This window comes from Heloderma suspectum, chromosome 1, assembly GCF_057233095.1.
Source record: "Heloderma suspectum isolate Gila_16-S chromosome 1, 16-S_ref, whole genome shotgun sequence".
Lineage (NCBI taxonomy): Eukaryota > Metazoa > Chordata > Lepidosauria > Squamata > Helodermatidae > Heloderma > Heloderma suspectum.
In genome coordinates, this window is record NC_139458.1 from 134,217,204 (window position 1) to 134,232,318 (window position 15,115).

General features: G+C 45.9%; 1 protein-coding gene across 7 annotated transcripts in view; it reads left to right on the forward strand.

Annotated features, from left to right (window-relative positions):
* LOC146357928 (acyl-CoA (8-3)-desaturase-like) overlaps nt 1–15,115 on the forward strand; it is an 83,157-nt gene that overhangs the window by 7,370 nt on the left and 60,672 nt on the right. For all 7 annotated transcript variants that reach the window (XR_014783876.1, XR_014792492.1, XM_084860092.1 and 4 more), the window contains exons 5-7: nt 151–279; nt 10,914–10,974; nt 12,481–12,554. Coding sequence is in view for 5 of the 7 variants with exons in the window: in XM_084860092.1 (XP_084716218.1) it covers nt 151–279; nt 10,914–10,974; nt 12,481–12,554 (264 nt within the window). In the remaining 2 variants the exon portion in view is untranslated. The remainder of the gene's footprint in view (nt 1–150; nt 280–10,913; nt 10,975–12,480; nt 12,555–15,115) is intronic.

Genomic DNA, 15,115 nt, shown 5'->3' on the forward strand with positions numbered 1-15,115 from the left:
TTTGTCCATCTAGCCCAGTATTAACTAGATGCCAGGATTGAACCCGGGGCATTCAGCATGCAAAGCATGTGCTCCACCACTAGGCTCTGGTCCCTCGCCATGTTGAAGAGTGTTGTAGCCTAACTTCTCTGCTCTTCTCTTTCTCTCTAGGGGCTTTCAGCCAACTGGTGGACTTTTCAGCATTCCCAACATCATGCCAAACCCAACTGTTTCCTGAAGGACCCAGATCTTGCATTTCATCCCATCATGTTTTCTTTAGGGAAACCTCTCTCTTTAGAGGTAAGAAGCAATGGCAACTTCAAGACCGCTTGGACGAGATGGGTTTTGTGACACGTACCAATCAAGGTTCAGAACAGAAACTGCTTTGGCTGGACAGAAGGAGTGTGATTCTTCTGGACCGCTCAGCAGTGTTTGATACAACAGATCACCAAGTCCTTGTGGATGGCCTGAGACAGTTGGTGGTACTGCTTGGCACTGGTTCTGTCGCTATATCTAATGGGTCAGTGTCAGAGGATAGTGCCAGGTGACTGCTGCTCTGCATCACAGGAGCTATCCGGTGGGGTCCTGCAAGGTTCCATCTGGCCCACAGAGCACTTTTCAGATAAACATGCAACCAGAGGGAGGAAATCGTGGGTAGGGATGCTGGAGATTGAGATGGATTAAAATGAGCTCGGATTTCTAAGAATCCAACCTGCGGAATCTGCTGCGGAGCGACCCGCTCCGGCCATGCGGAGTCGGTGGACTTTCAGATGATTTTTTTACTTTCCCGAAATTTAGAAACCAGAAAAGTTTCTGCTGAGAAAATGTAGAGTGCAGTGGGGGACAATACACTAAATGCTACGTACTGGAGTAAATTATGTAAATACTTACATAAATACGTAAATTCTTAGGTAATTATTTCCGTATTTTTCCACGTGACAGAAAAAAAAAATTCACATCCGTCTGTGGGTGGATGAAGGAACAAAAGATACCTGACAATCTGCAAAATACAGACGGAGCGGATCTTACACAATCCATACATCCCTACTTGTGGGGCAATTTGGAGTGTGATATCATCAACACAGACACCCAGTTCTGTTTTTTGTTTCCATCAGATCCTGGAGCAGCAGTCTGAATGAATACCTGAACATGGTTATGGGCTGGATGGGGGCTAGCAAGTCAAAGCTTCAGACAGGACAGAGTTTATGGACCAGCTTAGAGCTGGAGGGTTGTCCCAGGGCAGGGACAGCCGGCCTTTTTCAGCCAAGGGCCGAATCCCATCTTGGAGAAGCATTCAGGGGTGGCATTCCAGCGGTGGGCAGGGCTGGATTTGGCCCCTGAGCCTGTGGTTCTGTACCCCTGATCTAAAAGAGTTGATAAATAGGGAAGAATCCAACACACGTCCTATTTAGAGTAGACCCACTGAAATGAAGGCAACTTAAGTTAGACATAACTAGCAAGTCCCATTCATTTCAATAGGTCTACTCTAAGTAGGGTTTATGTTTTGGTCTTACCCATTGTCTGGTCAATTTGCACAACTATGCATACTGACCAGGCAATGTCCAACATTCCCTGTAAAGCTATTAATTTGTGCACATTCTCCATGCTTTCATTGTTCACATTCAGTGGTTGGGGGAAAGGGGGTGGGGCCAGGGGAAGTGGGTGTGGCTATCTGGCGACAGATTGGGACCCCAGGAGGGACAGATTGGGCCCCCAATCTTGAGGTTCTGCATCTGTGATTGCTAGCCTCAGACATCATATTGCCCTTGGTCATTCAAAGTGGTAAACTCTTATACTGACCATTGCAACGTGCTCTGTGTGCGACTGCCTGAGAATAAAGTTTGGAAACTTCAGCTAACGGGGCCATAGGGATAATTTCTCCAATTAAATCTAGATTGGATTACTGCAATGAGCTCTCCGTGCAGCTGCCTCCAGAAACCTCCGTGGTTTCTGGTACCGACTGCGGTGGAAAGGACGTTAGTGGGTGTAATGAGCGAGTTTATACTTTATTTACACTCCCTTAGCATGAAAGAGTTGGTCATTTGAGGACTCGCCCTAAAGTCACAAATGGCCTAGGCAGTTCCAGAGGCCTGTTGGTTGTAGTACAAGACATTCTCAGATCCTCCTTAAAATAAAGTTATGTGTTACGTTATTCCTCATCCTTTAGTCTGTTTTGGACCCAGAAACATTACCTGGTGTCAAAAGAGGAGAATGAGGAGTACACTGAATTAACCGGCAGCAGTTTTCTGACTGTACTGCTACAAAGAGAAGAGAAATGGCTCTGGGAGCCACACCCAGGGAAGGAAATAAGGCCTGTGTGTAAGTGCTTATTAAACCGGAGGGATCTTTATGAATACGGATGTGTTACCACCCCCATCAAGACTGCAGTTATCAGGGATACAGCAGATAACTGGAAAAGGTTTCGACAAAGATTTGAACTCTACCTGGCAGCAGTAGGACCAGAAGTAAATACTGATAAGATCAACCCCCCACCACCACCCTTCTTCTTCATGTGGTGGGAGAGGAGGCTTTGGATATTTATAATAACGTTGCGCTTGCTGAAGGAGAAAATGTGAAACAGGAAGTAATGCTTCATAAGTTTGAAGAATACTACATGCCTAAAAAGCATGAAACTTTTGAAAGAGATAAGTGCTTCACATGCATGCACAAAACAGATCAAACCCTGGATCAATATGTAACAATTAAGAAGGCTGAGTAAGAATTGTGGTTGTGGTGACTTGAAAGAGACTCTGATCAGGGACAGACTTAGAGTGTGGCTACATCAGGGAGATTTGTCCCTGGACAGAGCTCTTCAGATTTTCAGGGCCTCAGAAACTGTGAAAGCACAAGCCAAAGATCTGAATTCAGCAGAAGGTGTTGTCTGTGCTCTGAATGTCAAGGAACAGTGTGTAAGAAAGCCAGTTTCAAAAGTGGAAAAACGTTCTTCTCAAGCAGTTGTGAGAGTGGGAATGCAAAAGAGACAAGTGTCCAAAAACTGTAGAAGGCAGCATAGTCCTAAACGGTGTAGTGCATTTGGAAAAATGTTCTAACTGCGGGAAGCATAATCATTTTGCAAGATGTTGCCAATTCAAACCACAAAAAAGGTCAGGTGAACACTGTTGATGATACTTTAGATCAGGAGTTTTATGTTGATGTAGTAGAAGCCAGAAGGACTAGTGAACGGGACTGGATCCTCCAAGTGCAGGTGAATGAGACATTGATAACATTTAAATTGTAGTGGTGCTCACGTTAATATTTCATCTGAAAAGGATTATAAAAGTCTGCTAATAAGGCAAAAACTAGGACCCACAAATGTCAAAGTTACTGGTTATTATGGAACAAATATCTCAGTACTGGGGAGCTGTGTTGCTAGCATCAAGTACAAAAACGCCACATACCTAGGGATGTCAGAGAATTTCTCCACGAATCTCGGGGAGGTCGAATGCCAGCGCATTCAGCCCCCCGAAATTGGTGGAGAAACGGTCTGCCACCACCACCCCCCGGGACGGGACTTACCTTGTTCGAATGTCCCTGGCGGCGGCGGCTTCGGCGGCAGCGGCAGCCGGTCTTCTGACCAGCTGCCGCCACCGCCATTTCCAAGTAAAACAAACAAACAAACGTGATAGGCTACGTAAAGATTTACGTAGCCTATCACGGCTAGATTTTTAAAAAACACCGTGATAGGCTACGTAAATCTTTATGTAGCCTATCACGGCTGACTTGGGGGGGGGGAGCGCGTATGCAAATGGCGGCGCCCATGGGCGCCGCCATTTGCGTACGCGCTTTTTTTTTTTTCAAAGTCAGCCATGATAGGCTATGTAAAAATTTACGTAGCCTATCACGGCTGACTGCAGGGACGCAAACGGCGGTGGCTATGGCCGCCGCTATTTGTGTCCTGGCAGGAGACGCGGTTTCGCGGCCGGAGGGATGGGGCGCCTCCCCCCGGCCAGAATTTTGGCGGGGAGGGACGGGGCGCCTCCCTCCGGCCAGAGTTTCGGGGGGGGGGAACCGAGCGCCTCCCCCCCACTGCGAAGCAAGCTTCGGGATCAGCTAAGGGACTTTCGTCCATCCCTACATACCAGCTTCTGTTCCTTCTTGTACCCAAGAATGTGACACCCATTCTGGGTCTAGCACCCTGTGAAAAATTAAATCTGGTAAAACATGTATCTGCATTACAGGACCATACTGACCAAGGGCATGCACCGCTCATAGAGGAATAGAGGATTTGTTTGTAGGGCTGGGCTGTTTACCAGGAGAGCACTCTATCCAGATTACTCCAGTTCTTTACCCATGCAGGAAAGTGCCATTTGCTCTTTGGGTTAAACTACAAACTGAGCTAGGCAGGATGGTGGACTTACAAGTAATTACGAAAATAGATGAACGATCTGACTGGGTAAGCTCATGGTCCTGGTGGAAAAATACAATGGACAGTTGTGCATATGTTTGGATCCAAGGGACCTCAAGAAGGCAATCAAAAGAGCACTTCAAATAACCACTAGAGAGGAAATAATGGCTCAGTTTGGAAATGCACACTTTTTTTCTTTTCTTTTCTTTTTAGCAAACTAGATGCTTCTTCAACATTCTGGCAATTGAGGTTAAGAGAGGAAATTATGTACATTCAATAATCCATTTGGATGTTATAGATTTTGCATCTACCCCCAAAGTCTGTCATTAAGGGTGTAATCTTATGGAGATAGACATTCAATGAAAGAATAGCATGATCAATGACTGTGACAAGTCCTGAATGCTACTAGAGCTGCAAACCTGAAACTGAACAGGGAGAAATTTGTAGGGATGTACAGATTCCCCACTGTCCGTTCCGGTGGGGAATCTGCGGGGGGGGGAGGCGATCCGTCCCTCCCCCCAGAATCCTCGCGGACCAGCTCCGCTCCACAAGGATTCCGCAGAGCCGAGGGCTGCCCCGTTCTGCCGTCCGCATGCCCCAGATTTCCCCATTTTTCCGGCTCCCTGAACTTATGTAAACAATTCCGCAAGTACCACCGAAAAATACTTTTCGCACGCCCGCTGTCGGTCTCCGTAAGCCTATTTATTTTCATAAAAAGGGTAAAGCCCTTCGCAGGGATTCCCCACGTAACTTCCAGTCACCTGACCTCACCTCGCCAGACCTGTCCTGACCTCACCTCACCGGACCTGGCCTGACCTCACCTCACCTGACCTCATTGGACTCACTGGACCTGTCCGGACCGGACCTGTCCTGACCTGACTGGACCTCACCTCACATCCGCAGACTATAAAGAGAAAAGATGGAGGATTTCCATGGACTTTAAGACTCAGCCCCAGCGAAAGAAAGCCTCAGGTCATAGGGAAAATGCCTTGTAAAAAGGGTAAAGCCATCCGCGTTCTTCTTCCTCCATTTCTGATTTATGGATTTCTTTCCGTAATTATTTTCGTAAAATCCGCCATTCGGCGGACAAAAAAAGGGGTGTCCTTGTGAGTTCCAGTCCGGGTTGACCGGGCTGCCCCGTTCCGAGGAGGATTCCGCGGACCGGATGTCAGAATTCGATCCCATTTAAAATTCGGGCGGAATTCTCTGACATCCCTAGAAATTTGTTTTTGCTGTTACAGAACTGACATTTGTGGGAGTTTTTATTTCTGCTGAACGTGTGAAACCAGACATGAAGAAAGTAATGGCTATAAACATGATGCTATGTCCACACGCAAAGAAGGATGTTCAGTGATTTTGGGGGGTAGTGAATTATTAGGAAAATTATCCCTAACTTGTCCATAGCAGCAGCCCCTCTTCAGAGGCTTCTTGTACAGAAAAATTAATGGTGCTGGGATGCTTCCTGGAAAGTTTTAAAGCAACACTTAAAACAACAAACAGTGTTAAAGTTCTTCTCTCCAACCTGACCTATCAAGATTTTGGTGGATGCCTCACAATCTGGCTTGGGTGCTGTGCTCTTACAAAAACATGAAGACGGTTGGCAACCAGTAGCATATGCGTCCAAGTCCCTCACTGATGCTGAAACCAGATATGCACAGATTGAGAAAGAGTTACTGAATATATTGTTTGCTTTTGAAAGATTTACCCAATATAGTTATGGATGGACAGTGACTGTGGAAACAGATCGTAGGCCCCTCATAGTTTTGTTCAGCAAACCATTGAATGACTGTACACTACGGGTCGTATGAATGGTCAGTAAACTACAGAGATATGATTTGACTGTGACCTACATACCAGGCTAACTTTTGTTCACTGTGGATGCACTTTCAAGAGCTGTTCCCCCCACTACTGTAGCAGAAAAGACGTTGGAGACAGAAATGCAAGCTTATGTGGACATGCTTTTCCATCCCCATGTCAAATAGAGAACTGCAACAAATCAAAGAGGAAACGGATATCAACCCTTCACTGCAGGTCCTGAAATAACTGGTGGCTCGCGACTGGCCTGAGACTAAGAAAGTTGTGATCCAAATATCAGAGGCTACTGGAATTGTAGGGCATCATCACACAGAGCTTTTATCCTACAGTTGAGATTGCTCACTTAGGTAGGTTTGCTAATTTACGGAAGTTTCATGACATTGTCAACCTCCAAGGCACATTGAGAGGTATTTCCTGGTTTTTCCATCTCAAAAAGATCTGGAAATAATGAAGTATCTATTTAAGTCAGGATGTTGCGCTGTTAAAATGGCCACTAGATGGTGCTGTTTCATTGAGTTCTATGGAACCTTGAAAATTAAAAGCTTCCCTTCTCAGCAATCACATGGTTGCCACTGTAAACATGGGAAGGCTCCACAACAGGAGGACTGCGGGGGGTTTCTTTAATGTAAAGGCAGCCTTAGACATGAGCTCATGGTGATGGGTGGCCTGATCTTCAAGCAGAGCAAAGTGGTGATACCTAGAAGCCTCCTTAAGGAAATGCTGCAGAAAATCCACGAGGATCATCTAGGTGTTGAGAAATATAAAAAAAAAGCAAGCACAGGAGGTGATTTATTGGCCTAGAATTAATCAAGATATAACAGCTATGGTAGAAGGTTGTTTCACTTGTTTAAAATACAAGTCATGTCAACAACCAGAGCCATTAAACCTACATACCTTGCAGACAAACTGGAGAGAGTTCAGAGGAGGGCAACGAAGATGATCAGGGGACTGGAAACAAAGCCCTATGAGGAGAGACTGAAAGAACTAGACATGTTTAGCCTTGAGAAGAGAAGACTGAGGGGAGATATGATAGCACTGTTCAAGTACTTGAGAGGTTGTCCCAGAGAGGAAGGCCAGCATCTCTTCTCAGTCATCCCAGAGTGTAGGACACAGAATAATGGACTCAAGTTACAGGAAGCCAGATTCCAGCTGAACATCAGGAAAAACTTCCTGACTGTCAGAGCAATACAACAATGGAACCAATTACCTAGGGAGGTGGTGGGCTCTCCCACACTGGAGGCATTCAAGATGAGGCTGGACAGCCACCTGTCAGGGATGCTCTGACTTGGATTCCTGCACTGAGCAGGGGGTTGGACTTGATGGTCTTATAGGCCCTTTTCAACCCTGCTATTCTGTGATTCTATCCTGTCCCCAAAGGGGCTACCAGGAGGCATGAACTGACTTATTCACATGGCATTCCAAGGATTGCTTAATAGTCACCAACTATTATTCTCTCTATCGAGAAATATGCACATTGCAAAGTACCAGCAGTAAATCAGTGATCACCAGCCTGAAAGGGATCTTTGCCAGCATGGTATTCCAGAAGAAGTCTTCAGTGACAATGCCCCACAGTTCTCATGTGCTGAATGCATTGAGCAGGGTATTGGACTCAATGATCTTATAGGCCTCTTCCAACGCTACTGTTCTATGATTCCATGAATTCAGATAGTTTGCCAAAGACTGGGATTTTCAGCACACTACATCTAGCCCTCACTACCCTCAGTCAAATGTACCTGTAAAAAGGTCTGTCCATTCCATCAAATTCTGATGAAGAAAGTCGTTGATGGTGGTGGTGATTTGTACCACTCCCTGTTAATTTACAGGAGCACTCCATTGGTTGGTCTCCTGCTCAGCTCTTAATGAGAAGGCGCGTTAGAGCTAATTTTCCTATAACTAATGATTCATTGCAATCTAACACCAATAACAGTCCCAGAGGATGAAGGAAATTCAGAAGCTAAAACAAAAATAGTATTTTGATAAGATAGCCGGTGCCAGAACTTAAACCAGGAGTCAAGGTTTGCCTGATAAATTATTCCACTAGTACGTGGGACCAAAAGGGTATCGTTGCAGAACAGCCATATCCAAAGCCTTATATAATACAAATGGACGATAGAAACTTCTTGCACTGTAACTGCCGTGACCTAAGCACCATCCCAGGATGTTGCTCAGATGTATCAGGAGGTCCTAATCCCAGCTGCAATCAATCAACAAATAACTTCTCCTGTCAAGGGGAACCTGATCATCAACAGCAGGACCCACGAGATACCCATGATGATACCCATGATGAACAAACACTGAGGCGTCCTTAAAGGAAGTTAAAACCTCCAGAATGACTTACAGAACTATGTAACATGACAGTGAAATTAACCAGCGAAGGAACTTTTTTTCCAGGGATAACACAGCTTATACAGTAATTTCAATTTGTATGTATTATAGTAATTCTTTGATTTTATTTTATTGTTGTTCAGTCATTCAGTCGTGTCCAACTCTTCGTGACCCCATGGACCATAGCACGCCAGGCCTTCCTGTCCTGCGCTTTCTCCTGGAGCGTGCTCAAGTCCATATTCATTGCATCAGTGATGCTATCTAGCCATCTCATCCTCTGCCATCCCCTTCTCCTTTTGCCTTCAGTCTTTCCCAGCATCAGGGTCTTTTCCAAAGAGTTTTCTCTTCGCATTAGGTGGCCAAAATCAGCTTCAGTATCTGTCCTTCCAATGAGCAGTCAGGGTTGATTTCCTTTAGGATGGACTGATTTGACCTCCTTGCAGTCCGGGGGACTCGTAAGAGTCTTCTCCAGCACCACAGTTTGAAAGCATCAATTCTTCGGCACTCAGCCTTCCTTATAGTCCAGCTCTCACAGCCATACGTTTCCTACTATGGGAAAACCATAGCTTTGATTAGATGGACCTTTGTCGGCAAGGTGATGTCTCTGCTTCTTACTATGCTGTCTAGGTTTGCCATAGCTTTCCTCCCAAGGAGCAAGCGTCTTTTAATTTCATGGCTACAGTCACCATCTTTATTTTATTATCATTTAATAATTTGGGGGAAGATGCAATGATAGAGTTTATACTTTATTGACACTCCCTTAGTATTAGGGAGTTGGTAATTTGAGGACTTCCCCTAAAGCCACATGGTCTGGGTGGTTCCAGAGGCCTGTAGGTTGTGATACAAGAGATTCGTAGATGCTCCTTAAAATAAAGTTATATTTTTAAGTTATTTCTCATTCCCTTAGTCTGTTTTGGACCCAGAAACATCACAGTGGGTATTTGTCCCTGGGAGCATTTACACCCATCTTAAATTCCAGTTCATTTCTGAGTACAATTTAGAAGTGCTGGTTACCTTTAAAACCCTGAATGGCTCGGGTCTAGGATATTGAAAGGGCTGCCTCCTCCATGGCAGCCTGCCCGTTCCTTAAGATCTGTTGAGGGCTCTCCTCTGCATCCTGATGACTAGCTAGGGCCTCTCCTAAATTCTGGTACATCCCGCCTTGGGAAATCCATCCCCCCCCCCCTTTTCTGGCCTTCTGCGGCCTAGTTAAAAAGTTTCATTCTGGCAGGTTTTTCACCAGCCTGGCCAAAAAGGTTTTGTGCTGACCCCTTGCTTTTAAGCTGCTTTTCTCTGCTGTACCTGTCTCGAATGTAGTTAGTGTTTTCATTCTATTGCTGAAATGGTGTGATTTGTTTTGTAGTTTTAAACTCTTTGTGCATCACCCTGAGCACCTTAACTATGGCATAATGGTAGACTATAAATCAGCTTGATTCAAATAAATAAGGGAAGTTGCTGTAGTCCGGACAAAGAAGATAGGTCACGGAGGGAACATATCACTCCAGCCCTGGCACAGCTGCTCGGGCTCCCTGTTAGCTTTTGGACCTAGGTCAAAGCGCTGTACATGACCTTTGCAGCATAATCCTGTGGATGTGTGCTCGGAAGTAAGCCCTGTTGAGTCCAGTGGGAATTACTCCTACATAAGTGTGTATAGGGCAGCAGCCTGGGACCTGTGCAACTCAACACATGCCGCTTGAGAGATGTTGGCCGCAGCTACAGCTTTCTTTCTTTTTTCCTCTGGAGTCCACCGTTGCCACCAGCTGCTCTTGCTCTTTCTCCTCCCTCACATCATTGCTTCCACTCGCTTGCCAGTAGGCCAGTCGGCCAGTCGGCAGCGGCATCCATTGCTCCTCCGTCTCACCACCCCCGCTGTCTAGGCCAGAACGAGGGGCAGGTGAACAAGCAGGTTGCCATGGCGAAGAGGAAGCGCAGGTCTCAGGGGCTCTTGTCAGTGGGCCTCTGCTGGGCCCCTTGGCAGGTTCCCAGCCATGCCCACCTTTGACGCCGGCCCTGCAAGCTGGCGAAGCTCCTCTTGGCCGGCAGAGAAGCACCCACCTGGTCCTAACCCCTGCAGCCAGCTGCTCTGGATTTAGCCAGACTACTCCAGTCAGTAGAACTGACGGTATAGAACTGCCCTGTCTTTCTCACATCTTTATATTTTAACATAATGTTCAAACGCTGGATGCTTCCCATGTGTCTTGTGTGTGTGTGTACATATATATATATTTTAAAAAGAAGTGCAGCATCAGTGCTTGCAGTCCAGCACAGTGATACCTTTTAAGTGCACAGGTTTTCCTGCTTTTCCCCCATCATCCAACGTATTTATTTCATGGGGAGACCAGCTGCAGGGTACTCATGGAAATATGTTTCTGACAATGCATAATTACTCAGTAATGGATTAGTTAATTGATTTCCACGACCTTCCATGACCTTCCTCTTTCTTTTACAGTTAGGGATGCAAAAGAAGAAGCACATGCCGTACAATTATCAGCACATATATTTTTCCATCTGTGAGTATATCTGATTTTCTCACACATCCCTTTGACCAATGACATATTGGGCAGTATCCAATAGTGTGATTCTGCAAACCCACATAGCGTCAGCGAAGCTGCTCCGAATATTTCCATTGTGCAAGCGATTGCCCATTATGGTTGCGCAATGGGTTGCGCAAGCAGCTACGCATAACGCGTAACCACTTGCACAAGTGCGCTTGTGCAAATGTCACTTCGGCTGGATCCCCCTCTTGCACATAGTTTAAAACCTGGTTTCTGCTCGTGCAACATCGTTTGTGCTAACAGAATGGCACTGTTGAATGCTACCCACTGTTTATTTGCCAAATAACCTTCTCATGTCCCCCCGCGCTCACCCTCATCAAAAAGCCCTGTGTCATTCTTGGCCTTTGTCTTATCCGTCTCGCTTATATTGTGGCCCTTTTGGAGAATTATGTCCTATACGACGCCTGGCACATAGTGATGAGCAGCTTATTTATGAAACACTTGTATTAATGGTAGAAAAGCAAGTGGCGGCAGCAGCAAATGATCAGACGATTTCAGAGCATGAAGAAAATCCTTTCTCAGGACAATTCCAACAACCAGTTCAGCCAGTGCTTAAAGGCAGAAAGAGCTGTGCCGGTGCCAGACCTGTATCTTCAGAGCTGGGTAGGCCGAAACACGGCAGAGCAGAGGTGAGGGTCCATTTCACGCAGATGTGGGGCAAGCAGGGTAAGGGGCTGGGCTTTCCCCCTCCAGCTCCTCCACCATTTATTTTCTATAGCTGAAGCCCAAGGCCCTAAAGAAGCCTGACCAGGAGATAATAGGCTGGGGGAGGGATTGTGGCAGTGGGAGAGGAGCATCTCCACCACTAGCTGCCGCTTCTACCACTTGAAATTGCCGCATCTGTCTTGCTTAGCAGCTGTGCAGAGATGACCCCGCAGTTCAGGATCCGTTCTGCTGCCATCATGTCTCATTCTGCCTCACTGCACAAAGTTCATGTCTGGCCATGACAAAGCGTTGTATGCGTTAGACTGCAAGGCACTCCAGGTGTTTTGGGCTACAACTCCCATCAGCCCAAGCCGGCATAGCCAAACGTCAGGGGATATGGAAGCTGTAGCCCAAAAGGTCTGGTTTTGGACTACAGCTTGGAGATTTCAAAGATGCCAAAGCCTCTGCTCTACCTGTCCAAGGCTGCAGTCCTGTGCATACTTAGTTTGGATCTACACTTGCAGTAGAATGAGACAGGAATCAGCTAGAGCGCAAGCAGTTACACAACCCGTTGCACAATGGGTTGTACAAGTATAATGCATGCCCACCCCTGTTCTACCACCTAGCAGACAAGGGTGACACCACCGCACTCTGTGCAGTTACAACTGTATTGGCACAAGTATGTTAGGACAGCAGTGTAAGAGGTCAAATGGTTTGAGGAGAAAAGCAGGTAACAGAAAATTCCCTGTTGCTTGTCGCTTGTGATCACCGTTGTGTTTAAGTGAATGGATGTGCTCTTCTTGTCTCCTTCTACAGTGTTGCCTCCAATTATAACACCTATCTTTCAGGCTTACTCGTTGTATTTCATCTTCAAACGCAAACTATGGAGGGTGAGTGTGCCTAGAATTACCATAACACTTTCCAGCTTTAAGATGCTGAGTTGTTGCTGTTTTCCAATGAGGGGTTTTCTAGTGTTAGAATTTTGCCCATCCAAGGTGATAGGACAAATGATGGCCCACGTTCGGGAGCATGCGTTTTCTGTCACAGTGGCACAGGCCAGCTCGGTGCAGCGAGGGTGGGAATGGCGAGAGATGGAATCCCATGGGATTTTGAATAGCAGAGTGATTTATGCCGCCATCTGTGCAAACAAGCGATGCAAGATGAAATAGAGGAAACAGCATATGAAGACTAAGGGCTTATCCCTGGAAAGTTATTTTCTTTCTTTCTTTCTTTCTTTCTTTCTTTCTTTCTTTCATTTCTATACCGCCCAATAGCCGAAGCTCTCTGGGCGGTTCACAAAAATTAAATCCAAGCAATACACAATAAAACAATTTAAAATATACAGAACATTAAAACCACAATATAACAATACAATCACAATAAAACCTAGCAGCAGTGCAGGAGTTTAAAATATAGATTTAAAACAGCAAAGATAAAAATTTAGAAAGCTAAAATGTTATGCTACAACTGCATTTTTTTCCTTTGTAGGGTCCTCTTTCAAGGCTATCATGATTTCTACATCCAGTCCTCATACTACAGGGTACACATACAGATGATGCCCGCACAATTTGTGACCTTCCAAGCTGAACACAGCCTGTCCGCCTTGCTTTGCAGTCTGCCAGCTGCTTGACAACCACTGTGTTTTTGCAGTTCAGGCACAAACAGGAGCTGGATCAAGCCACTGGCTGGCTAGCAGCTATGGCTGGGGGGTTGCATTCAGCTTGGTGGGTCAAACATTCTGAAGTCTAATCCAGGTGAGAGCCAGTGTGGAGTGCTGGATTGGGACTCTGGAGCCCCAGGCTCTAGTGCCCACTTGACCAGGAAGCTCGCTGGGTGACTTTGGGTCAGTCACTGACTCGCAGCCTAACCTGCCTCACAAGGTTGTTGTGAGGGTAACATGGAGAAGAACAGGATCATGTACTCCACCTTGGGTTCCTTACAAAGAGCGGGAAAGGTGAGATATAAATGTAAGAAACAAACCAGTAGGCGATGCCCTTGCAGTAGAGTTTTGTCCGTGCCACCAGCTGGGCAGGTGAAATTGACAGTGGTCTGTGGCTTTAATGTTAGGAGGGGATGTGTGCTGTGGCATGTCGGAAAGGGGAAGCACACGTTCTCTGAAGTATATTTTAAAGAAAAGGGGAAAAGGTCTGTAAATGGAGGGTACGGTGATGCAGAGCAAAGGGGTAGCTTTGCTGGTGCTTGCTATTTATTAATGAATTTGCATTTGTCTAAAGTGCTAGATCAGCCTTCCGCAACCTCCAAATGTGTTGAATTACACTGGCCATCCTTCCCAACCAGCATGACTGGCAGGGGCATGCTGGGAGTTGTAGTCCAACACATCTGGAGGGCACCATGGGGGGAAAACAGTGCTAGGTCAGCACTTCTGCCACTTTCCAGATTCTGCAGGGAAGTGCTCAGCCTCAAAAGATATTAAAATCTTAAGGGAAAAACCAAAGCTCTTTAACAGAACAACAAAAATACTTGCCATGGGAGTGGAGCTGTTGCTAGTAATGTCTTTGCTGACGTCACCGGAAATCACATGACCTCTACCCAGTCCTCTGGCACTCAGCCATAGGCCATGCCAGGGATGCTGAAGAAATTCGAGACGGACTAAAATGAGCTGCTTAGAAATGAGGATTTCTAAGATTCTGACCTGCGGAATCGACTGCGGAGTGCCCCCCTCAGGCCACTTGGAGTCCATGGACTGCCGGATGATTTTTTTACTTTCCCAAAATGTATGCATATAAATTTGTAAGAAAATACGTAGGTTTCTGCTGAGGAAACGTTGAATGGAATGGGGGACAATACGCTAAATGTGATGTACTAAGGTAAATTATGTAAATAATTATGTAAATACTTACGTAATTATTTATGTATCTTTCAGCGTAACGAAAAAAAATGTCCGCATCTGCCTGTGAGCAGACGATGCAATGAAGGGCACCTGACAATCCGCAAAACACAGAGCAGATTTTACACCGTCCGTACATCCCTAGTCCATGCAGCACTGATCTCACTGGAAGTGCGAGCTGAGGGGAAGGGGGCAGGCAGGGAGTTACACTTTCCCACACAATGAAATATTTTGGCTTGTTGCTGGGAGAAGTATACAATTTCTCAGCAATGTAAGTGCTCCTCTGAGGAAAGATGTCTGGAACAGATCCCCCTCAAAGACTGGGGCAATGTGCATTTGTGTTTTAAAGTGATGAGCTGGAAAAGCCCTGAAAGGCAGTTTAGATGATGCAGTTTTCTAGGTGCATTTTCAGGTCCACATTGGCAGACGAATGTGCATTTTTACAAAACCTTTGTATTTGCAACACAATGATAACAACAAACTTTTTTTAAAAAGCCCCCCCACCGCCCCAAGCCGAACACCTTCATATCAAAAAACATATCAATATACAGTCATCACTTGACTATAGGGAAGAGGGGGAGGGGAGAAAAAGAAAAAAGAAAA